At 40.7% G+C, this 25,168-nt stretch overlaps 2 protein-coding genes across 2 annotated transcripts in view; both read left to right on the top strand.

Annotated features, from left to right (window-relative positions):
- Window positions 1–1,549: 1,549 nt before the first annotated feature.
- On the top strand, window positions 1,550–6,200 carry pts (6-pyruvoyltetrahydropterin synthase). The gene is made up of 6 exons (XM_062414158.1): window positions 1,550–1,712; window positions 3,150–3,229; window positions 3,351–3,373; window positions 3,666–3,722; window positions 5,129–5,199; window positions 5,296–6,200. Exons 1-6 carry the CDS (start codon window positions 1,621–1,623, stop codon window positions 5,417–5,419), a joined length of 447 nt encoding a protein of 148 aa, XP_062270142.1. The 5' UTR covers window positions 1,550–1,620; the 3' UTR covers window positions 5,420–6,200.
- A 5,593-nt stretch (window positions 6,201–11,793) lies between these two features.
- LOC133976046 (putative uncharacterized protein MYH16) overlaps window positions 11,794–25,168 on the top strand; it is a 51,292-nt gene continuing 37,917 nt past the window's right edge. Inside the window, exons 1-2 of the mRNA XM_062414130.1 lie at window positions 11,794–12,039; window positions 21,718–21,897. Of these exons, the coding sequence (XP_062270114.1) occupies window positions 11,956–12,039; window positions 21,718–21,897 (264 nt within the window). The 5' untranslated portion in view covers window positions 11,794–11,955. The remainder of the gene's footprint in view (window positions 12,040–21,717; window positions 21,898–25,168) is intronic.

Genomic DNA, 25,168 nt, shown 5'->3' with positions numbered 1-25,168 from the left:
ACTGGTGCTATAATGTACAGCAGGTGTTCTGACTTTATAACAGAGCTCATGAATAATATGTCACAAGCAGCCTTTTGGAGAGCAGCCTTATTTACCTCCACCAAGGAGGTCCCCTGGTTGGTTTATTTGTTGTAAGAAAGCATTTTCTTGATTGAAAAAATCGGGCATATTAAAGTTAAAGTTAGAGTAGCTTTATTGTCAATTTCTTAACATGTTCAGAACATACAAGGAATCGATACAACGTTTCCCACTCTCCCACAGTGAGACATATAAAGTGCACAGGCACAACAGATAACACAAGACATTTCCTAATACTAAGTAAACATACAGAATTTTTTAAGTACAGCAGCATAAGGTTCTCTAAAAGTGTAAACGTAGTGATTTAGGTGATAAAGTGCAAACAGTACAAGAGACAGTTTGTTGCAGAGTCCTGAGTGTTTCAGGACTAACAACTTTGCGCAGCTTGATTGATTTTAGGGGGACCATTAGGCCTTGGTGGAGGTATGTGCTCTACTGAATACCATTAAAAAGTAGAGCAATCTCACAACGTTAAATGAAGTGAGAAGGAACCTGGATCCGCCCTTATGATCCCGATCCAGAGCAATACTGCAAGGATTTTTCCCTGACACATCCTGACACCAAATTTTTAGGTAATCCGTCCAGCAGTTTTGTTTTTTTTTTTCACAAACAAAACAACAAACAAACAAACTGTGAGGGGTGAATACATACCCTCTTTGGCTAAGGGAACGTGTATCAGGCTTGATTCCAGATGTGGCGAGAATATATAATTTCCTGATGTTGGGTGTTATACAGATTACAGTTTACAAACAAATCTTATGCTGATATCGTACAACATGTTGCCTTATTCTAAAATAAACAAAAAAAGCCCAATAAAAACTCGAGCTCCACCTTAATCCTCAAAACGTTAAAATGCTTCTTACACATTCATGCATCGCTGCTGATAATTCAAGACAATGTTGACACAGGTCCATGCTCTATCTCACAATGTTAAAGATTGGAGAAAAAAACATTCTGGCTCCGCTCGTTTTATCGATTGTGCTCTATAGTTAATGGGTTCTTTCTTGGCCCAAACCCCATCCGTCAACAAGGTTATTATTAAAACCAGTTCAGTGGTATATGTGTAATCACACAACAGTCACACTATCTGACAAAGAGGCATGATGTCGGAATATCCTATATTCGTCCCTGGTAATCTCTTAATAAATCTGGTGTTCAGGCTTTCCATATGAATGAAAAGACAGCGGTAGAGATAAACAACAGACATGTTTACACAATTAATGTAAAGATAATGTTCCTAGTAGTAGTATTTTTGTTATTTGTCTAAATAAATGAAACCCCTTCCTCACGTGCTGTGTTCTACACCACAGACATTAAGTAGCTTGACGTGAAGCCATTTAGAAACGCTGGATCAGATGTCCCTTCAGATCACTGAGCCTGAGGGGGACACGTTGGACATGTGAGTTGTATTCACGCCCTGATCCGAGCCAATCACGCGCTGAAGGGAGTCACGGGGGGCTGGATTGTCTTTATCTGCTCCCAGTTTCGACCCCTCCGTCCTCCTCTTCCTCCTCCTCCTCTACCTCTCTCCTGCTGCTGACCATGGCCGGATCCGTCACCAGCGACAGCTCCGCGGAGCGTGTGGGATACATCACCCGCATCCAGAGCTTCAGCGCCTGCCACCGCCTCCACAGGTAACCCGACCCCCCGCTCCTCGCTCCGGCTCAGACTGAGGGATGAGCAGCCTCTCCTGGACGGAATTGCTGACTGTGCTCTGAGCCGAAGGGAAGAAGCAGCAGCCATCTCTCGGCGAGGCTTTGCATTTGAATATACGCTGTAGTAGTTTGTATATGCGAGGGAAAAGTAAATAAAATATGTAGAATATTCAACGGGATTCCGCGAGAGCCGCGATCTTCCGGCGATGTAACGGGATCGACAGAGAAGTGTCGCGTTACTACTGAATCATTTTAGGTCAATAAACCGCGTGAATGTATTCAGAGACACGTGTTTACGTAAATACTTGTATTCAGAGACACCGCTGGCTTCCTCTGTTGCTGTGATACGTCAACGCGTCCGCCATATTGGACTGGACAGTGTAAACACACACACACACACACACACAAGTAAACAGTGGAGCATCGGGTTGTCCAGATGAACTCATGTTCTGTTACTATCACTTTTGTTCTGATACTGGAAGAAGTGAGACAAACCTTACTTCAATTTGTATTTAGTTAAATCAAGGTTAAACTAGATTAACCTGGGTTTCCATCTAGTCAAATCTAAAATAAACCCGTATCTTAATTTAGTTAAATGTATGTTTAACTAAATCAAACCTGGGTTTTCGCAATTTTTTTCTTCCTTAATACTTATGGATACATCCCCATGTATTATTAGTTGAAATGTGCAGAATGTTTGTTTTGAGTAAACGTTTTAATTTGTAGTTCTTTAATTCAGAACAATAGACTACATTTATCTTAACATATAGTCTATGGTCAGAATACAGTTAGCCTGTTGTGTTGTTTAGTGTCGATATTAGCTTATGTCATCCCATAGTGTTAAAGCCCTTTACTCCTGTAACCAGTCAAAATTCACCTACATTCACCACTAACAAATTTGTAATCATATTATTTACTTACTTTAGTACTATTACATTTCATACTGATTGTTATTCTCATTTAATCACATTCATTTATTTTTGATTTAGCTAAAACTACACAATTTTATTAATTGGCTATTAACAATAATAATAATAATAATGATTGACTGCTGTACTATGCTGTATATTGTTGTTCTGCTACTATTACTACTTTTATGTTTAATATTTTTTCTACTGTTCTATATATTTTTCTACCATGTTTTTACCACGTTGTTTAAATATAATGCTTTAACACCTGCATTTCCCACTGGGGCTCACTCATCACATATCGTAGTTAATAATAGGTTTGTCTGTAATTGTCTGTCTTGGAGTATGTCTATATCATTTCAGTCTTCTCTTCAGCCTCTAACTGTGATTATACCCCAACTATTCATTTAAGTAAAGACTATTAAAAGGATAAGTAAACGACCAGAAAACCCAGAAAAGTCAAACAAAGATACGTTCTTTCACAGACATGTCCTCTTTTCTGTTTCAGCATCAACCTGAGTGACGAAGAGAATAAAAAAGTCTATGGAAAGTGCAACAACCCTCACGGTCATGGACACAACTACAAAGGTTTGTGAGGCCTTTTGATTCATTCACCCCTCCTATGTCATACATTATAGTGTGAAATACTGTACGCCTGCTATTTCTATTATGTCTCCCGGTCACTCAGTGCTCTCATTTCTGTCCACAGTGGAGGTGACGGTGCGGGGAAAGGTGAGTGTCTCCGGGTCATATCCGTTTACGTCATGGAGAAGAGGAGTCAGTGTTTTCAGCTAATTATGAATCTCTGTTTTACTGACATGAAATATGATTTACTCACAGTTTTTGATTTTCTTAGTTAGTAATATTCTAACTGATGCCCCTTTTCCACTGGTGAAAAAAACACCAATTACATCTGGCCCTTGTTTGCAATTGTCAAACGACTCTGCAGTAGATTTTTTTTTTTTGCGGATATAAAAATGAACTGCACGCAGATGATTGACCGTCGTCTCGTGTCCGTCCACAGATTGATCGTGTCACCGGCATGGTCATGAATCTGACCGACTTAAAGAGATGCATTGAGGTAAGATCTTCTCAACAACACTGTGTTATTTCACCAACAATGACAACTTTCAGTCCTGTGGTGGGACACCGTCCGAGTGAGAAGCTTGACTTGCTCGTTCTTCACGCACGTCTCTTCAGTTGCATTAACCGATTATCCTTAAAACAAAGGACTGCAAACATGAGCTGATTTCGTGGCGTCTCTATCGTGTTCATTCCACGAAACACGGGCAGGGTCACTTCAGCTGAATGTAAGGAGAAGACTTATTGGTACACATGCTGTCTGCTGCTGTCTTTAGGGTTTGGAAAAGTCTGGTATACGGAGACTTGGATGCTCCCCAATTAAAAACCAAAGAGGCAGAAGTTTTGCAGTCTTGTTCGTCAGGCTTTGATGAAAGTATTAGCAAAATGTTAAACATCAGGTTTTTTTTCAGACAAAGCTAAAGTGCCTCCTCACCTCACCTCAGTTTACTTGCTTACTTTCACTTATTCCATCCAGAATGAACTAAACACACAAACCAGGTCTGCCCTGAGGCATTTACTGTCCTGAGCTGCTGACAAATCCTCAAACCTGCAGTGACTCTGAACCCATTCAGACCAAATAGAGGTAGACAGGTTCAGGACTGAATGTTCCCAAATGTGTCCTCAATGCGTCCTGAGATCCCATCACTCACACCACATTCAAGGGCGGTCTCAGATACATTCTTTCTGCTGTGTGAACTGGGGATGGGACCAAAGATCGATACAGCAATATATCGTCGTGCTGACTCCAGAGAGGCTACCAGTATGTCAGCCAAATATTGATGTTTACTGATTGATTTTTGACAGTTTAAGCTACTTTACATTAGAATGATGACTCATGTGGATATTGCCGAGTTACAGTGTGTTTGTTAGACTAAAGACCTGATAAGATAAGACTTTGTGCACTTTTTTGTTCATTGTTACATCTCAGTTTGTGACAAACTGCAGTGAATAAATACACAAATCCAGAATTTTGTATTCTTCTTCAGTTAGATAGATATCATGATGTCTTATTATATAATTGTCTTGCAGTAAATTACAGAAGTGATGCAAATCCTATTTAGATTCCTCAACACATTGTATAAATAACGTCATGATGAAATGGTCTTGTAATAAAATAGAAAAGGTGGCACAACATTTATATTATTCTCACTTGGAATTAAAGTAATCTCCACCATGACTGAACACTGAAATGATTAGAAGCTGTTTTTGTAGTTTTCACTCTGTCCAGGCTGCTGTAATACAACACCTAGTTATTTTTCCTGCACTACTTTGAGTGTTTGTGTAGTTTCATTGTGCGATGTAAACCCTAAGTTAACTCGATCATGTGCTGCATTTGATGCTTTATCACAAGCGTCACTGTGAAACGTTTAACGGAGATGCTGACTGATTGATCTTGTCCCGCAGGACGTCATCATGACTCCACTGGACCATAAAAACCTGGACAAGGACGTTCCTTACTTTGCCAGCGTTGTCAGGTGAATACACTCCTTTATCAGCAGCTTCCTACAGGTTACCTGTGTGCACTCGTCTTTTTTCGGGTGATTTATCTTTTTTTGTTATCTGTCCATCAGCACCACTGAGAACGTGGCTGTTTACATTTGGGACAACATGGTGAAGGCTCTGCTGCCCAACCTACTCCACGAGATCAAGATCCACGAGACAGACAAGAACATTGTCGTGTATCGAGGAGAATAGACGTCTGAGTGAAGGCTCTGCTGCCCAACCTACTCCACGAGATCAAGATCCACGAGACAGACAAGAACATTGTCGTGTATCGAGGAGAATAGACGTCTGAGTGGAGACCAAATGTGATGATCGTCTACAAGTGCCATTAATGACTGCTTGTTGAACAGATTCCGGTTTGTAAGGCTGATTCCGGTTTATTGTGATGAGTGGTGGATTATAGAGATAATCTTGCACTTTACACACACTGTAGCAAATCCAAATTTGAAGTGTTTTTGTTGAATTTGTATTCTTGTTAAAGTGACACAAAGTGCATTTGTCTACTGGTTGTGACCAAAAATCATTTAATTGCTTGCTTATTTTTTTTTTAACCCTTTTAAAAAGCTAAAGTAAATTTCCTCTCATCTCCCTATCCTGTTAATCATTGTAAACAACTCATATTAATAAAGTGAGCCACATTATGGAGATCGCTGAATATCCAACTATTAATGATTCAACAACTAAACTTTTCTGAACAGTAAGTTTAGATGTAGTATTCTTCAGCTGGTTAAAAATATGAACAGGCACCCCTCTACAAAATGTCATGGAAATCAGTTCAGTAGTTTTTGCCTAATTCTGCTGACTAACCGTTGTGAGGTCAAACTGACATTTAGCCACACACTGACATCTAGTGGAACCAAACTGTACATGACTCAGGTTATTGCATTGAGCCTGGCTGTGAAGCATTGATGACCAGTGCTGAAATGGTTTCTCATAATAAAAATTTAATAAATAAATATAATTTATTTTTTTATTTGTTTTCAATGTGAGTGAATTAATGACATGTTCTACGATTCAAATCAGATTATGATTTTGTTTATGAGTGAGCTCATTCATTTCTAAAGTGATCAATCTAAGATAACTCTTTATAAAGCAATTATAAATGCATTTATTGTTCAGCAGTGTTACTCCCTGCTGAAGTTTTAATGCAGAAACTCTTCAGTCTTTTAAATGAGGTTTAATACTAGCATGACATAACATATTTAATAAAATTGTCTTATCTCAATTTGTTGATCTTTCTGATTCTACTCTTGCTTTGAATCTAGGAAGTGCCCATACCCAAACAGTTTGTCAGTGTAAGAGTGAGTCCGGAGTTACTTTTATAGGTAGTGTAATATTAGGTCTTAAATTATTATATAACATATATATATAACATATAATAATTTAAGCCCTAAATATATATATATATATATATAAATTATATATAGTATTTGTTTGCGGATATTTCTCAGGCTGTAAAAAATATTACATTTGGATTTTCCTGTGATCACAAGCTCCAGAACAGCTGCTAAAGGGACCTGATTGTTTATATTACAGGTGTTAAGCCACAAGAGGGCGACCTATTACTTCTAGATAAACATTTCATTTGCCTTTGGGATCCAGGCAGTAAGACAAAATACTCTGTCTACAAATATCCATGTTGAGTCAAGTTAATAAGGTCAGATAAGTATTGACTCGTATGACAGAACATATAGTGATATATACTAAATCAATAAATATCTTCCCAAGGTGTGTTTGTCATTTTCCATTTATCCCAGCTGTTTCCACACATCCATATTCCACTCTGCAGACGCGTCCACATAATTAATGGAGAAAAGTCTCCCTGCTATGGGAAGCTGCAGCAGAGCAGTCAGTGGCAGCCGCCACATACTCCGTCTTCCAGACATAGGATAACATGTGCAATCTGATTCATTACCTGAGGTTCACTTAGAGTGGAGGTGCAACCCTGGTGCTGTCTCTGTCAAATCACAATGTAAACACATCTTATTCAGAAGCGTGTGATGCATTGCAAACATTGTTATTAGTGATTCGTGAGGACAAGCCACTTCTCAGCCTTACAATAATATGAAATCCTCACATTTGCAGTGCATATTTTGACTCTACTAAATTATATAGAGGGTTCAGGCCTATAAAGCAATAGTTTGATGTTTTGAAACACAGCGACATCATGACCTTCTACGTCTTGTGTTTTCCCTTTTTTTGACATAACAATCGAGATACTGTATGTACAATACATTTAAGGACGGTTGGACTAAGGGGTAGAGCGGTTTTCCTCTAACCAGAAGCTCTGCGGTTAGATCCCTGTCTTCCCCTTTCCACATGCATTGGGCAAGATGCTGAGCCCCCCCATAATGGCCCCATCTCATAAAGAAAGGTGCTGCATATGTCTAAAACTGACCTGTGAATCACTGGGTGGTCATCAAGATTAGAAAAGTGCTTGATAAATACAGAGAAATGCAGATCATTTAAAAGTATGGTTGTTAATTTGTTTCTGAAACACTTCAGACACAATTTCAGTGACTTCCTTAAAAATCCTTTACACGCCCAGAGAGACCTCAATTAATAAAGCTGTCATCAGGGTCCCTGATGAACAAGCTGAAACGTGTTGCTCTGTCTATAAAGCTTTATACCTCAAGTGTTTGGACCTGTGTAGCTTCATATCTAACACACAGTGCTCCTGTGTCTGTCTCTCAAATATCAGCCTGTTCCATTTCCACGCACCAGAAACCGTCATCCTTGACGGATTAATGCTTGATATGCGATCCCTGTGTACCTTTGTGAATTCAGACAGCAACATGTGTGAGCTGTCACAGCGTGGTTGCACACACAGGGTGGGGTGGTGGGCAATCTTGTTTTTGTGCCAAAGTTATAATCTTTATGTCAAGATTCTGCTGCCAACTCACACCTTTAATTAATCAAATTCCATAAACATGTTTCATGTGGAGGCAGACAACCTGCCTCGGCGGACAAGCCGCAGCAAGACGGAGAGGAGATAACCCCCCCCCCCCCCCCCCCCCCCCCCCCCCCGCCGCCCCTCGCCCCCGCCCTCCTCCTCCCAACTCCTGACTCCAGATCAGAATCAGCCTTCTCCTCGTCATTATCTCCTCGCGGGATTCCAGTAAAGGTTAGCTGGTCCAAGATCTGCAGCCAAGTCCAGCCATGCACACAGACTTCTTACAGCAGAGGGTAGATACACCACAAATCAACCTTTATAATTACCATCTGATAGAAGGCAGCGGGATTACTGCAATTAACAGGCAAAAGCCGGTGATCATCCAGCTGCTTCGTGGAAAAGTATTTTTCACTGCACCTTCTGATCCCGAATTAAGTTCGCTTTTATGTTCTGACAGGAGCAGCTCTGTGCGTTCGCATTTTCGGTGTATTTAGCCCATAGCAAGGAGGAAGAGTCAGATTACATCCCCTAATTGTCTTGGCAGATGTAACCATAGATAAAACTGTATCTCAAACATGACGGGTACACCCTTACTGTATGTTTGCATTAGCTGAGATTTATGGTTTTACATATTTCGCTGGTTACGGTGATGGATTCCCAGGAGATTTGCCTTGGGGGTGATGGACCAGCACCCGACCGCTTCTTCCTCAAAACAGCAGGTGACCTTCTCTGGAACATGGCGCCACTCTACAGGAAGGTGAACGGTGCAGCCACGTAGTGCCTCTCAAATGGGAAAATGTCTCACTGAAACCAGTGCTCTGAAAGAATAGCTCAATTGGAATCAGCTCTTTCGTTGTTGGTTTGAAAAAAAAAAAAAAAAAGGGAAAATTACTTTTCAGTACACCTGTTTTGTCCCAGGAGTGACACAACAGGATAATTTAATAAAAGGTGAGAGGGTATGAAGTCAAAGATGACTGAGCACATCCGGAATGAAACTTCCGATATTAACAGATGTTCTGAGATCAGCAGGATCATCTTCCCCTGAAATCCCATAATTAATTTCCATTCAAACCTTTTCTCCACCCACCAGCTCCAGAGTCATTTAAAGCCTCCGGGCCGATCCTGGCCGGACTTGGACCCTTAGGAGAGTAATTCTCCTAATGTACTCGACTCAGTCCTCTGTGCCGGGGGAAAGGGATTTCCACCTGACTGGTTATTCCCTCGCTGTTATCTCCGTTGCGTGAAGGTGGGTTAATAATCCCTTGTTGAACATCCACATGGATGAATGCAATTTAGGTTATCAACCTTTCTTAGTAACAACGTTTAAGTAACTACAGTGCAGGTAAAGTAGTATTGGCAAAATATATTGATTTTGAATTGATAAATAAATCCCAAAGTAGACCGACAATTCTCAAAACTCTGGAAAAGCCCAGGGGTCCCCTTTAATTAAAGCAAGCTGCACCACATAGAAGACACTCACAGATATCACTTCCTGAAGAATGTCAGTTTGTTTGTCTTTTCATCAAGATCCATGAGTTACTTTCTGGAAGTCAGAGAAAACAGCCTTGCAATGGTAAAGAAAGAGATACCTGGTCTGACCTTTGTCCAGATCCGTTCTACATTTAATGGATTCTTTCTTGGCCCACGTCCCATTGGCAAATTAAATAAATTCATCTGTTTTTTTTTTCTAATCTTGCACTGCTACAAATGCCTTTGATGAATTGTAATAGCTGTTGCTATAAATTAATATAAACTCATGCATTCCAGACCGAGACTGAGATTCTCTACATCCCGAGAGTAGCAGCTGCTACCAACCTGCAAGTGAAGCATGAGCTTCTTGGATTATATCCTTCTTACTTGTTAGTGACGTCTGCTGGTCACCATCTCGTCACCAGTGATATATCCAATATATTCACCGGCCAGTTGCTAACTTTGTCTGCCTGATGTTTTTTTAGATTTTCAGCAAATAGGATTATTATTTGAGATTATTACTAAAGTCTCAAAGCACATTTTTCTGCATATCTCCACTGACAGTAGAGAGAAAATCTAAAGATTATTGATTAGAAATGTAAAGACACAAGCAAAAACGTAGAGATATAAAAACAAATAATGATCATATAAGGGCAGAGGATGTAACACGTTGTTAAAGCCCTATGAGACAAATTGTGATTGGTAAATATGGGCTATACATATCAAATTAGCTTGGTTGATTGATATAGGAATGTCATATAATGTTAATATATTTCACCCATAACATTCTAGACTTGATCCACAACTCTTTTAGATTTATCAATCATTTCCCAACGTATGGTATCAATGAAATGGCATTTTCGTGTGTCCCATAAATAACTGTTGACACTCACAGATATTCATGGTGTTTAATCTTTCCCGCGACAAAATATTGTCCATTTGAGGGCAACAGAGCTGCAGAGGTGGGTTATTATGTAAATTGAAAAGACTGATCAGTTCAGCTTCAAATAGAAGGTGAATGTATTTATTCAGCACATCTATTAAATATCAGAGGAAAAGGCTCAGAGACGACTTGGTTTTGTATGAAGCAACCAAGCAAGAGTTATCTTTAAGTCTACATGGGAATAATGAAAATGACAGTGCTGTGGCACTGCTCACTAAGACTCCACGCTGTATCCTCAGGTGCAGTAGAGCACTTTGACTTTGACGTGCAGTAAATGTTTCATGAGCACGAGGTCAAATTCTTCAGCTCTACCTCCACTGGGCCAGAGACCGACTGTCATCGTACCTGATGAGCCTGTAAAAGGTTTCCACTGCCTGATTAAAAACGTCAACCACCCGTTCCCTTCACACCACTGGAGATGAAACCAGATCAATTATCCTCCTCTGTCATCGTTCCCTCTGTTGCAAAGTCAACATATGATTATTTGCATGAATTCCTTCTGCCTGCAGCCAGAGAGCTGCTAATTCCACAGTCAAATCCTGCTGAGACTGTAAAAATGTAATTATTCCTGGTTGTGCAACTCGGTCCCTTTGGTTGTTACGTTGGGTTTTCAAGAATAAAACAAGATCAATAATTATGGCAGTACAATGTTAATTAACAGCAGTATAGCAAAGGTTCAATGTATATCAATATATGTGTAAAAACCATGATAAAAACACATACATGATCTACCTCATGTGTTTGTCATTTACTTAAAAAGAGAGAACAGGGGAAATATCTGTTCAAACATACAACAGCAGTGTTGTATACAAGTACTACATTCAAAACTCCTTGCAGGACACTTTCTATTGTCGTGCAAAATGTGCAAACACTTTCATGACTGCATTTTCTGATGTTTTTTATAAATCATGATTCAGATATTTTGGTTGCAAATGAGGGTTTTATTTCTCTGCAGGAATGTGTGTGTGTTTGTGTGTGTGTGTGTGTGTGTGTGTGTGTGTGTGTGTGTGTGTGTTAGTGGGGGTTCCATGCTGATCTGCTTAAGACTGTCTCCTTGTGTTGTACTGTCAGAGGGCGGTGTGGCTTTAGGCAGGAGGGAGGAGAATGTTTGTGTGTGTGTGTGTGTGTGTGTGTGTGTGTGCGTATGGGATGGGGGGTCTGTTCAAGCTCGTTCGTGTTTTCTTTTTGCTCATCACCTCCCCTCTCTGCCTCCCTCCTGCTCGTCTCAGGGTCAGGTAGCAGGCGCAACACACTTTCACACACACTCTCACACACGCACACACTTACACACCCCTTCTCCCACTCACACTTGCGTGCACACACTCCCACAGCCTCAAGACAGCACCCACACATGCACATGCTTCACTTCCTCCCCAGAGCCCGCTTGGGTGAAGACAGCATGGGTGGCTGTGAGCTGTAAGGATGGAGAAGAGAGTGTGTGTGATCCAGACTGACTTCCACCAGTACAGACCCACCATCGCGCTGCACAGCAGACCCCTGGCACATGTAAGAACCCTGCCTCTCCTCCTCTCACCCTTTGTTTTTATCTCCCTGTGTTTCTGTCCTTCACTCACTGCCCTTCTCTCCTTCCCATCTTCAGCTCATCATCTGCTCTTTCTGTCTAATTACCTCTCCTTCTCTCTCTGAGCCTGCTCTCTCTCTCTCTCTCTGTCACTGTGCTCTACTGCATGCTGCATGACTGTAACAGGAGCTGGGGCCCCTCCTCACTGCAAGCCCCCACCTCTGTGAGAGAGCTCTTCATTCAACAGGGGGCGTCAGAGTGTACGGGTTGTTTGTCTGTTGTTACTGTATCTTTGAAGAAGTTGTACGTTTTTCTAATTTCCATTTCAGTTTTCCGTGTTGGTGGTTAAACACTACTTTAATTAATTTAACAGTTTTGAATACTTATTATTGCCATATGCACACACACGCACAATTACAAATCGCTGAAGGAATCAAAGCAGACATGCAACAGACCAGAAGTAGCTGCTGGCAAACAGATTTGTAGTCCGGTTGAAAAAAGAAACCACATCAATGTCAGATATAAAAGGTATGGACACCATTTTATAATGATGTCATCATGTCATTCATACCACATGATTACGAATGATTGGTCAATCTAAATATGTTGAAGATTATGTCGCCAATGTTATTAGCCCACGAATGCCCCATATGGCACTCCAAACCATATATGATTATAAATACATATTTGATCGATAAAAACTTTAGGTCGTGTCTACTTTATAGTCTTATATGAAGCAGAGATATGGAAAAAGTTTTTGAACTATGCTTGTCATCCTTTTCTGACTTCTTTGTAACTTTTTTCTGATGTCAAATATGTTGTCATATGATCAGTAGACTCTTTTTGATCAATAATCTCTAGATTGTGTCTCCGTCATTGGCCTTCCACTCTGACTGATCAGCCCTATCTATTTTGAGATACCCTCCCAAGTAATATTCCAACCAAGTTTGGTGAAAATCCGTCCATGGGTTGTCGAATTATTTTGTTTAAACACACACAAACGCCGTGCCCCCAGTGTATGAATGGTGTGACTGCGAATAGAAGCACTGTATAAATGTGAGCACTCAGAGTGGTGGATAAGACTGGAAAAGGACTATAGGAATACAGTTCATTTTCCATTTACCTTATCATTAAACTAAACTAAAATGCTGAACATGATCAATATTAATTGTTAAACATATGATATTGTACGCTGAAAACATTTCTGTCACAGTGAACAGCCTCACAGAGCTGAAATCATTGCTGTATGGCAAGACACATTATCTACGTTTCGTGTACATAGTATTACCTAAGACACACTTTGTGTCACTGGGATCCCAGTAGGGTCCTCTGCTTAGTCTCATGTGGCTCTAGAACTATGCCTATGATAGTTTTTTGTTGATCTAGAGCAAATCTGTTCAAAGTTAAATATCTCAAACGAAACTTGAGCTGCTTTCAGACACGCACTGAACTCTGGATAATCTCCAGAAATCATCTGGATAAGTTGTATGAGAGAACTGAATTGCCCCGGTTTGTAGCTGCAGACTCTTCCTGAGTTTTCCCTGCTAGCCCCCTAGTAAGAACTCAGGATAATGTCCGAGTGAGCCCATGGGAGAACGCAACAGGAGATTATCTGGAAGATTCGAATGAGTGTTGATGACGTTTCTGAGATGCAATGTGAAAAACTGAAAAAACAACAATATAATACAAATACATAATACAAAAGATGAAAAAGAGGTCTCATACATGTAGAAGACACAGAGTAAGTTTTCAACTTTGGAAGACAATGATATTCAAGAGCTTTTGGTGACACAGGCCGTCACTGGTGTTCATTGTGCTAAACAAAAACCTCCTCAGCAGAATATATGTTCTATCCTGGCTCCTGCATGCTGCTCCACCTCTCTCCGGACTGCTCTGGAGATGTATCGCTTGTTGTGAATGCAACTGAGCGGAGAATCTCCTGCTGTGGAAGGCAATCTCTGGATAAAGTCAGGAGCCCATTTTCTGGAGTTTATCTGAGTTTAGCATTTAGACAGGACATGGCCCAAGAATCGCATAAAATGTTGACAGAGCTCCATAAAAAAGAAGCAGATCTATAGGTCTGCTTTCTATTCCTATAGGATGGATTTTTTTTACCTTCTTTCACATTGCAAGAAAGGGATTTTTTCACATTTTCACATATTTGTCAGAGAAAAAATCATGGATTGTTGTATGCAATTTATTGCAGCTTGACTGAATTTAAGGGGACTATTGGGCCTTGGTAGAATTCTGTGCTTTACTGCCATTCTAGTTAAAAAAGTGATGCAACACTGCTGGTATGGACAGTTTCGAGTTGACAGTATTTTGCATTTTCGTGTTGTTTATTCATCACGTCCCTGGTGCTTTAAGCCCTTTAGTCATGATAGAAAATTCTTAAAAATGAAACACTCAAAAGAATAACGAGGAATATAAAAAAGGTTTGTCTTTGATTAAACATTATCAAAGTTACTTTTCTGGGGTGAAGGATGCCTGGATTTCAGGAGAATTTGGACAAATGGGTCTTTGTAATGGAAAAAGTGAAAAGAAGAAAAAAAAACATTGGCTACCATCAATGGAAATCTGCTTCCATGCCTTTTTTACGGTCTTTATAATACAGAATCTGAGTCCCCTCCACAATGAGTTTGGTGTCACATTGATGAGCAGTCAGAGAAGTAAAGACACAGGAGGTGTAACCGAAAAGCAGTCATGTGATTTTTGTTTACCTCTGTTCAGAAAGAGGGACAGAAAACTACTGCCCTTCACCTGTGAAATTATTGACATCATATAATTATACCCTACATTGGATTTCTGCGCCGACTATAGACGCCACATGTGGCCTCTACTTTCTCAAAGCTACTTGGCACCCCAAGTATTCCTTTGATGGGAACCATTTTGAAAATAACCTCCATTATAAGAACTATTATCCCATATTTCATGCAAGTCAAGCCTCCTGTGACAAAACCACTGCTTGCCTCTAACCACGACTGTAGATGTTTGCTTGCTATTTGTCTCTGTGTGATGTATGACCACAATTACAGACCATGAGGGCTCATTCAGCGCACGAATGCTGGTCTGATCTCTTGTTCTTGTCTCAGTCTGTATTTTGGCACCTGCATACATATGTGGTGCGCACAGACACACACACACACACACACACACACACACACACACACACACGCAGACACACACACATTTACACAGCTCGGTCAGTCAAGGATTTCTCTTTTGATGATGCCAAATGTGGGTCATCGTTACAGATGTATGTGTGCTTTGTGGGGTCATTGAGAACTCCTTTTACTTCAAGTGTGTACTCATAAGTAACTTTAAAAGGTGATCAAAGAAATCTATGTGATCTTAATACCATATTCAGGCCTATTCAATTAAACACAACTACAGTAAATGTTGTCTACAATCAACTATGCCAGCTTTTCAGTTAGCCTCTACAGGACAATAACTGGCATTGAAGAGAACAGAACCCCTCCACTGTGTTTATGATGTCAACAGGTATCCCTTCAGTGTAATAACCTGACAACAATCACTTCATTGATATGATTTATAAGCTGGTGTTCGTATACCTGACCTGCAGCCAGTCGACCACAGGAGAGTAGGTGAAATGTGAGGTGCTCCAGTGATCAAAGTTTGGCTGTGCCTTCCTCCGTGACCTGGATCCAGAGTTCAGCCAGAGGCCAGGCTTCAACCTGCGGCCCAGTCACCTGGGAGCAGTTTGGACTTTCCGGTTTTACAGAACAAACAACGCTCCTCCACACAAATGCAAAAGAGTAACTGGACAGAAACAGAACAGTAAGATTCACGAAAATACTAAAATACAGATAAACATAGGTAGGGTTTTTTCACATCTTTATATCCAGACTCTTCATATCAGATGTGTAATGCTTTCACTCTAAACCCAGCGCTCAAACTCAAATAGCACCTGCTAGTGGTAAGATTTGATCCACTTGTGCTCAAACTGTGCACTTGCACTCAGATATTTAGTTGCCTGCAAAGATATCATTCACTGCAGCTTCTGCTCTTCTCCTTTATTTTTTTATTTTTTGGTGCATTAAGTCTGTCAAATTTCCCCAACCAAAAGTTGTATCCAAATTTAGTGTTGACAAATGACGTTGTCCCATCCTCATTGTAGGTGCGTTAACTTTATTTCTTTGCGAGTCCTGCATGAGTGGTGACTTTAACAGGGTTCATGCACTCCTGTCCTCTACCGACTTCAAGCAAAAAAAGCTAGGGGCTATTTGAGTGCAAGCGCAGGCATTTGAGTGAGAGCATGAAACGGATAAACCACACTCTGGATAAAGAGAGAAAAAATAGCTGGCATAGGTAGCGTCTCTTTTCTGACCCTGCTAGTTTTGTGTTGTTCACAAATGTTTAGTTGAAAGAACGAATCATCTGGATAGAAAAACATGTCTCACTTTCCAGCCATCTGTTCGCAGGGATACTCACACATGGAGGCCATTCTTCTCTCTGAGTAAACAGCAAATGTTGCAAAAGATAATGAATGCCATAATTCCTCATGTGGTTACACTTACAAAGCCACATGAACTAAAACACACACTGTCAAGTTCCCTGTTGTTTTAACAGACTTTTAAAAGGCTGGCCAGTATGAGAGGAGCATATAGAGACTCGATGGTGCTGGGGCAACTGCGATAAGTGGAAAAGATCCTCTAAGTGTGACATACATAGTCACCGTTCCTTGTCCTTCTGTTTTGGTGGCTGAGTTGTGTTCTCGGAAAATATTCGGAATTGGACAAATCTTTAGAACCAAAACTGATTCTAGTGATTGAAGTGACTGCATTGCATTGCACAATCAGACAAAGTAACAGCAGCTTTTTACACGAGTTGACCCATACTGACTTGTTAATGTATAATCTACACACATGGGAAATAATAATTTCTTCATATTTGATACTTGTTGTGTTTCCTCTTCCAAAGCAGCTCTGCCTTTCAAAATGCAGACTAAAACTACAATCTGCAAACACTTAATTGGTGCAAAGACTTGAAGCTGGGCCTTTTAAACGTTTTGGGTCATTTGAACGTTAACTGTATATTCTGGGTTTGAGGCCGCAGCCAGTCGCATGTGAACCACCTGCAGGTGAAAATAGGAGTTGAGATCATGAGCAGCTGCGCAAATAAAGAAAGGAATGGAGATGATGGATTTAATATCCCCGTTACCTCTTTTCAGACTTGGATTGCCAGGAATCAGAGGCTGTTATTTGGGAAATGGATGCATTGTCTTGAAAAAGAGCTAGAGAAAGATTTACATTTTAAACCGTTTTTACGGAGCTAGAATTCAGATGGACAGTTGGAATCGTTTTCTTTGCCGGGATGGGAAGTGTGCTGTGCAGGTTTGATCAGCAGTGCATCTCTGGGCTTCAAGTCAAAACACGAAAACTTTGCCGACAAGCCCGAGTCGTATTCTTCATGGAGAGAGGCACTGGGCGGCAACAAAGCAAGCATTTCGTTTTTTACATTCTGAATAATAGGGCTGGCTTAAGAGGTTGAGCCCTGTTATCATGCTAAAGGTGAACCATTGATGTTTCACATTTATCTTCCTCTTCTTTCTTGGCATCGGCTTGCAGGATGATGTTGAGTGCGACAGTAAATCCTGCACTGACAGGTAAATACATCGTGTGTTTGAACTGACTGCAGGCAAAGGAAGTTCAGGTGTGTCAGCAGGCAGATTCCCATCGACGACTTCTCCTAAATCTTATTTGGATAACATGGCAATTACTGACGCACACTTCAGAAAGTTGACACCAAATTTCCCCGTCTAATTTCGTTGCTGACAAACTGTTGTCAGGGTTGTGGGGTGAAGTCTCTGTCAGGCTTCAGAGAGCTGAGCTAGTGACAGCTCTCTTCCAACGGTACAGATACCAGCATGCTAGCATTCGTGTGTGTGTGTGTGTTCTGTCTATAATAGAGCTTTCCCTTTTTATACATCTCCTTCAGATCTCACAGTGGAAAATCAGCTCACATCTGTTTTTCCAGTGACGGAAACTGCACTTTGTTATTTTTTGGTGCTTTGGACGTAAAGCCAAATATACTTGTGTCATCTTGTTGGGTGTGGAGAGAAAAGATAAAAGACTGATTCTGACTCTCACTCTGGCATCAAGTGTAAACTCTTGCAGGAGACAGCTGGTCTCTGCAAGATGTTTCCTGCAAGAGTTTCTTCAAGGTGGTTCTCTGTCTAAAATGCATTACATTTGATTAATTACGCCATTTTAATGTAAAGAATTGAATGCAGATCTTGTTAATAACCTGTTAATACACTGTTATTATCGTTATTTCATTAAGCAACAGTACTATTGCTAAATGATAGTGCATTTATTCTTTAAGCCAAACTAAAATGTCTTTCTTGCAGAACCCTGAACAGGAGAATCAGTTGTTGTCGTGAACGCAATGTACCTTACATTATTAAGTCCCAGCTGCCGCGGCTACAGAGCGATGGTAGCCAGGTTATTCAAAACATATTCTTATTGAATGTATCAGGTGTCTAAATTGTTGCTTATCAGCATACCAGGAATAACTGTGGGGCACGGTGGTACAGTGGTTGGCACTGCTGCCTCACACCAAGAGGGTTCCTTTTTCTAATCTGTAGATGTCCATGTGAGCGGATGGTTGTGTCTGTATGGCAGCCCTGTGATGGGGTGACAACCTGTCCAGGGTGTACCTCGCCCAGTGTGAGCTAAATATTGGCTTCAGAGTCACACTTCCAATTTGGAACAATGAAACATTTTAAATCATGATATTTATTAGTCTATAGGTCTCATCTGAAATGTTGATTTCAGTGAAACCACTAAATAAAAGTACAGTACATCTTCAATAAAGTCCCAAACTCCAACTCTGCATGAATGGCCCCATGGTCTCAGACTTTTGGACCCGAGTGCTGAGGAGCCATTGCAGCTAATATCAAGTCCATAACTGAATAAATCAAAAAATGAAAGCACAGCTGTTTTGGATATCATGTCATGTTGAGCTGAACTCCACTGATTTTGGTTCATGTCACAGTGTGTTCAGAACATTATACAGCTGTTCACCTCAGTCTCAGAGTTTGACCAGCGTCTGTGAGTCTGGTTCCATCTGGGGCTGGTGGACAGGTGAGCTGCTGGTGATAACGGAGAACAGGTCTCAGGCCAGTTCTGCCCTGCAGTAAAATGCAGCCCACACACTGACAACGTTTTTACATTACTGTCTGCCTCTGATCAACCGAACACGGCTGGCTGAACTTTAGCTTTCACCTTTGGCCTCTGTACCATGTAGTGATCAGACCAGGGTGGAAGAATGTTTGGAGTTCGGATTGTTTGTTTTGACTGGCGAGTGGTGGAGGAAGCGGTTTAAAGACGAGCTATTCTGCTCAGTTCCAGCTCTTTATTTTTATTGTTGGACTTTTTGCATGATTCACAGTTTTATTTGTATAAAACCTGTTTTGCAGTCTTTGGCTGAAACAGGCAAATATAAGCTTGGGTCTCCTGTCTTTGGATTGGCTGAACATCCTGGAGCCTGCTGAGAGGCAGCGCAGTGAGAGGGGTCTGTCTGTGGACTGCAAGAAGGGCCGTTAAAATCTGATACTGTTCTTATTGTTATCCTAACAATACCCCTATCCGAAAAATACAGAATTGCGACTGGGTTACACGTGTGAAATTGGCATGTGATATGTAGTCAGCGTGTCTGGAAGTGGTGCGGACTGCAGGTGGATATTGTTGCATCCAGTACAACTTTTCAATTGATAGATACATAATTGATGGATTCAGATCTGTCATTTGCAGTTGGCATATTAAACCTTTTATATATATTCCCTGTTGATAGTTGATCATGTGGTAAATGTTGAAATGTTCTTAAATGCTGATTAACGTCTTCAGGAAATAGAAAAGTTCAAGTTGCTTTTGAATTGTTCACCAAACGTCAGTATGGTGAATGTGCTTCATTGGATATTTTTTTGTGCTGGACTATTTATATAGATTTTTATATTGTATATTATTAGTTTTTTCTCCCCACTGTTGCCAGGTGTTTAACATTTGTTATACTAATTTACAGCCAAATAAACCAAACACTAAAACTAGTCCATCTTTGTCATTAGTAGCTCTAGCTTTGTAACAGATAAGTGAAAAAGAGATGCAAATTGAAAAACTCAATGTCCGTTATGTTAATTACATTAAATAATAACACTGTTGTTATTTCTTAAAATTAATCCATCCTCATAATTCTTTCAGGGAAGAGTGATTAGCCAACTAGACTCAGCTACTTGCCCTCCCTGGAACAGCTGGAGGTGCTAACTCACTTATCTACCACAAAAAGCCAGGTCAACAGTGAATGTGACTGTTCTCACCAGAGACAAGTCATTCAAACTAATGGATTAAATCTGCCAATGTGTTTCTTTTTCATAAACACCAATAAAAACTCTTTAACACTGGATCACATAACTATAATAACTTGTCTAAATGACAAACCTATAATCTCTCGACTTGTTTTTTCTCACCTCTCTCCATGGTAGCAACAGCTGTTTTCAGCTCAGACAGTCAATAAGGAACTAACTGCTTCCTGAACATTTGCAGCAAACTTGGCAAGTGCACATCAAAACATATAATTATTGTAGGTTCAGGGAGAAGGGGATATAGGAAATGAAAAAGCACTGATGACACAGTGACGATATTCTTCTTATTTTTCTCCTTACTTTTTCCCGAAACCTAAACTTCACCAGAAGCTTCAATATTTGTCAAGACCATGATGTTTCCCTCACCTTAATCAAAAAAAAGCCCTTTGATTTAACTGACTGACCTAAACTTAACTTGACTTAAACTTTTTTTTTTGGATCGTGGAGCAAGTTTATCAAGAGTTGGATCTCTCGAGAAGTGCTACCACGACAACAAAAGGCCCAAGAGCTCATGATAAATGTTTAGCAGTGATATGATCCATTTTTTGTTTGTCCTTTGCTGCTTTAAGATGTGCACTGAACTCTGGATATTCACCTGAACTATCCAAAGAGAACACAAAAGTCTGAGGCAGTTGCTGCGGACATTCTCTGGAGTTTCTCCGGCTAGACCCCAAGTAAAAACACCTGAAGATTCACCAGTTTGTAACTAAAAGAGTTTGTAACTTGATGTGCTGCACCACCCCTCACCTGAACAGTCCAGAGATCTGTGTTGTTTGAGCAGAGAATCTCCGGCTGTGTATGTGAAAGGCAAACTCCATCCCATCATGTGGACATTCTCCGGAGTTCACGTCTGAAGACAGCATATGATTAGGCTTCAGGGCTGGATGTTGAAGCTTTTAAAAATGTTTGTTGTTCTTGGCCGTGGCTTGATGTGGTGAATTTCAAAGTCAGTGTGGAGAGAAAGAAAATATATTGTTCCTTTTATGGCTCCAGAGCAGTCGGCAGCGATGCAGCAGCTCAGAGGAGAACGTTTTATATTGTTCCAGTGAACAATCAGCAGGAGGCCGGTCTGTAGAGAGAGAGAGGTGAGGAAATACGAGCACATGTGAGTTTGTGTGTTAGATGTGGATGGAGGAGAGAGAGGGAAGAGAGAGAGAGGGGTTACAATTCAGACTCCAGACTGAAGTGAACAAAAGTGAGAGAGACTCAGTTGGAGAGCTATCCAAGCTGAAATATCTGACTTTCTGTGTGTGTGTGTGTGTGTGTGTGTGTGTGGTTCCAGGTCGAGTCTCTGTCGCTGCAGCAGCACATTCACACACAGGAGGCAGGGATGAGGGAGAGAGAGGAGCTGAGGAGAGCCATAGACCAGAGTGAGCGACTCCTCTCCAAGGTGAGCGAGCTGGAGGAGCAGAACACCGAGCTCGGCAAGGAAAGGAATGAGGTGGCCACTAGATACCGAGCTGTAAGTCTGCTGCACTGCATCTCCCTCTCTCCTTCTCTTTTCTTATTCTTGCCTACCTAAAAAAAAAGTCTTTCCTCTTTTGTTTTCACTCACTAGATATACGCAAGAAGTCACATGATTTGTGATTAAGTCCGAATTTCTGCTCGATAAGGGATTTGGAACATGGTCATTAAACCAGCCCTGGGTGGATGGAATTAAGTGGATAATGACACCCTAGCGGAGGGGGAGAGGGAGATGCAGGCACCATGGCAGTCACTGTGTTCAAGCTTGTTTTAATGCTGCGGGTTTTTACTGCTGTGTTGACCATTTTTCCAGCTGATCGTTTTATTGAGAGAGCGCTGCTGTCACAGTGCCGCGGGGCACCGTGCTGTTTCCTGGCCTGGGGCGCGCTGCATGACTGATTGGTTTACTGCAAGGAGGACTGGGTGAGTGGCACTTCCCCTTCTGTTGGGAGGCGGTGTTACCACAAGCTTTACTTAGAGAAAGACAAACCAGCATTCCTGTTTAGAGGTATTCAGCTTATAAATACAGCACATGACGGCTGAAGGCATCAAACCTTTAGCCACAGATATTTTTATTAATTTCAAGAACTTCAAGCTGCACTAAACTCTAAATGAGTTGTGTCATTTGAAAGGAGTTGCTCGTGGTGACCATCCCTCAGAGATTCTAACCCCAAACTCTGCAAAGTTCTTTGCAGGGTTTTTGTATCCTTGCTGTTTTTTGAAGGCCCACACCTTTACTGTTCTAATTCTGAATTTTTGCTCCTGAACCTTGTTTCCAGCTGGAGTAGGTAATGTTTTTCATTGTACCCACTTTACACTTGTGAATAGTATAGTATCCAGCATATAGTTCCCTCAGGATTTGGCTGAGACCAAAACGGAGCTAAATGGAGATCAGATATTGAAGCTGAATTTGTGAGGTCTAAAACAATCTTAAAGGAAGGATAGGTGATGCTGGAGAAACCAGCAAAAATAGAAAGATACATGTGTGGTAAAACATTATTAGACCTCGCTCATAAGACATATGACTCACAATCACATCCACAGGAAAGCTGCTGTTATGCAACTGAACAAAATGTGATAATAGTTTTCAAACAATGCCACTGGGCATTAACATCAATTATCTGTAAAGCAGTAATGCATGAGAATCAGGTTAAATCTGGCAGTGATCAATTGAAATTGAAATCAGTAAATTCATAAACCCACACATTCGTCATTTCATCTTTGTGCTCGAGTTTGCCTCGGTTTTGAATCATGGCTGTCAAAAAGTACAAAGATGTAAAACACTCTTAGTGCTGCTGTATGTTTGTGCTATTAGATTGAGCCTGTTGTGTGATTACCAAAGAACATAGAATATATCTTTGTCTGGTTTCCACCGTCACTCTTCCAGATTCAGTGTCTGTTCGACTCAAACCTATTTGCTACAAATGAAAAAGTGAAAATGTTGCAGTGTTGTATCTCTTTAATTAGACTTTACCTGTGAGTGGCGGTGAAACCCACGTCACATGATGACAAATTCATGACAATAGTTGCAATGCTGGCTCAGAAGGCTATAACATGGACCACTACAAAAGTTCGAGATTAATATAGAACATCAGAAAATAATGAAATAGTTACATTTGAACCTTAAGACTTCGAAAGAGTAAAGCCACATCTTAAAAATCACAGTTCAGTACCTCTAGGACACAACAATTTAAAACCAAGATGCAAAATACCTACTTTCTGTGGCAGTGAGCAAATACTTCATTCCATTTTTGTGCTTTGAGACAACGTCTACATTGAGTGTCATTTTCTGTAAGGGAGTGTGGGAGAGTGCCTCTCTCCTGGAAGCAGAGGATTTAGTGTGAGAGTCTGGAGCACCGCTGGCGTTTCCAATGTTTGTGGAAAACGCTCCGGGGTTGCCCACGGGATTCGGTCATTACTGGTGCTGAGTGCCTTAGCAGACTCTTCAGACGACTTCAATTGGAACACATCGTAAACCGCCTCATGGAGTTGGACCTCGGCTCTTGTTACTCCATGCTTTACTGCCGTCTCCTTATGACAGATTCTTGGGCCATTGTTGATCTTTGTTTGTTTGGGACAGTTCAATACTGTTTGTCTTTAGCAGGTATCCTCTGCTCAGCCACAGTTGGTTGGATGACTTACAGTTGAGGATCATCCCAATACTGTCATAAAATAATTTTCTCTCTCACAGATACAAGTTAGCCCGTGACAGTGGGTTAGAGTGGGTTTAAGATTTACAACCCAAAGTCTCCCATCTTGATTTTCTTTCAGCAGAAATAAAGTGTGTTCTATGCCGCTCTTTTTATTTTTAGAGACAGAAATGACTTTGTTATCAAAATCACTAGGTTTGCTCTGGCTCCAAATGTGTATTCTCTCCCCTGTTCTGATTAACCAACCATAAATAATGAAGTTAATCTGTGGAGGAGACAGATCAGCCAGTATAATTTATACCTTGGAGCCTGTCTGATACGACTGCAGTGAGAAATGTGACTCCCTGTCAGAGCTATTTAGCGCTGCTGCTGCTGCCTGAAGAGGTGTTACAGCAAAACTATAATGTCACGTTATAATTATGCAACTGGAGGTGTGTGTGTCGTTATTTAAATCACTGTGGTAATTAGATCTTTATTGTTTTTATTGTAATCATAGTCTTGACAATAAAGATATATATGGAATACATCATTTTAACACACACATAGATGGCCAGTATACACAGCCTCATTATTACTGTTGATTTTTCTTTTATTATCAAACTTTTGCAGCTTTATAGCTTTTTATGTTTTTTCAGAAAGGGTTTTTATGGTTATAAACCTGGAAAAGTTGTAAAGAGGAGTGAGTGAACATTGTAATTTGCTTTATGGGCCAGAACGGCTTCTGGCCTCTAGTGAATTCACAGCGAATTACTGCTGCATACTGACTTAACAAAGCCATGACATAACATGAGGAACAATCTGAGCAACAAATGATCTGTACTTGACGCAGTGATGTAAATCAACGGAAATGTTTGGTAACAACTTAGATCCCTGCAGTCAGCTCATAAAAATCTCTGGTTACCTGAATAACGCTGCCTTTCCAATTTGTTGTCCCAATGCACAGACATTTTGTTGTAATAATAAGATAATTCATTCCAAACATTCACACACAAGCAATGATGCTGATGATCAGATGGGTAAGAATGTGATCCTGTTGTTATAGAACATCTTCTTTTTTTTTAGGCAGGCTAATTATTCCACAACTTCTCTCGCCAAATCTTTGCCAAACTCACAAAAAAT

Source organism: Platichthys flesus, chromosome 20 (assembly GCF_949316205.1).
Source record: "Platichthys flesus chromosome 20, fPlaFle2.1, whole genome shotgun sequence".
NCBI classification, from domain to species: domain Eukaryota; kingdom Metazoa; phylum Chordata; class Actinopteri; order Pleuronectiformes; family Pleuronectidae; genus Platichthys; species Platichthys flesus.
The sequence above is the reverse complement of the archived record's forward strand: the minus strand, read 5'-3'. Positions and strand labels throughout refer to the sequence as shown.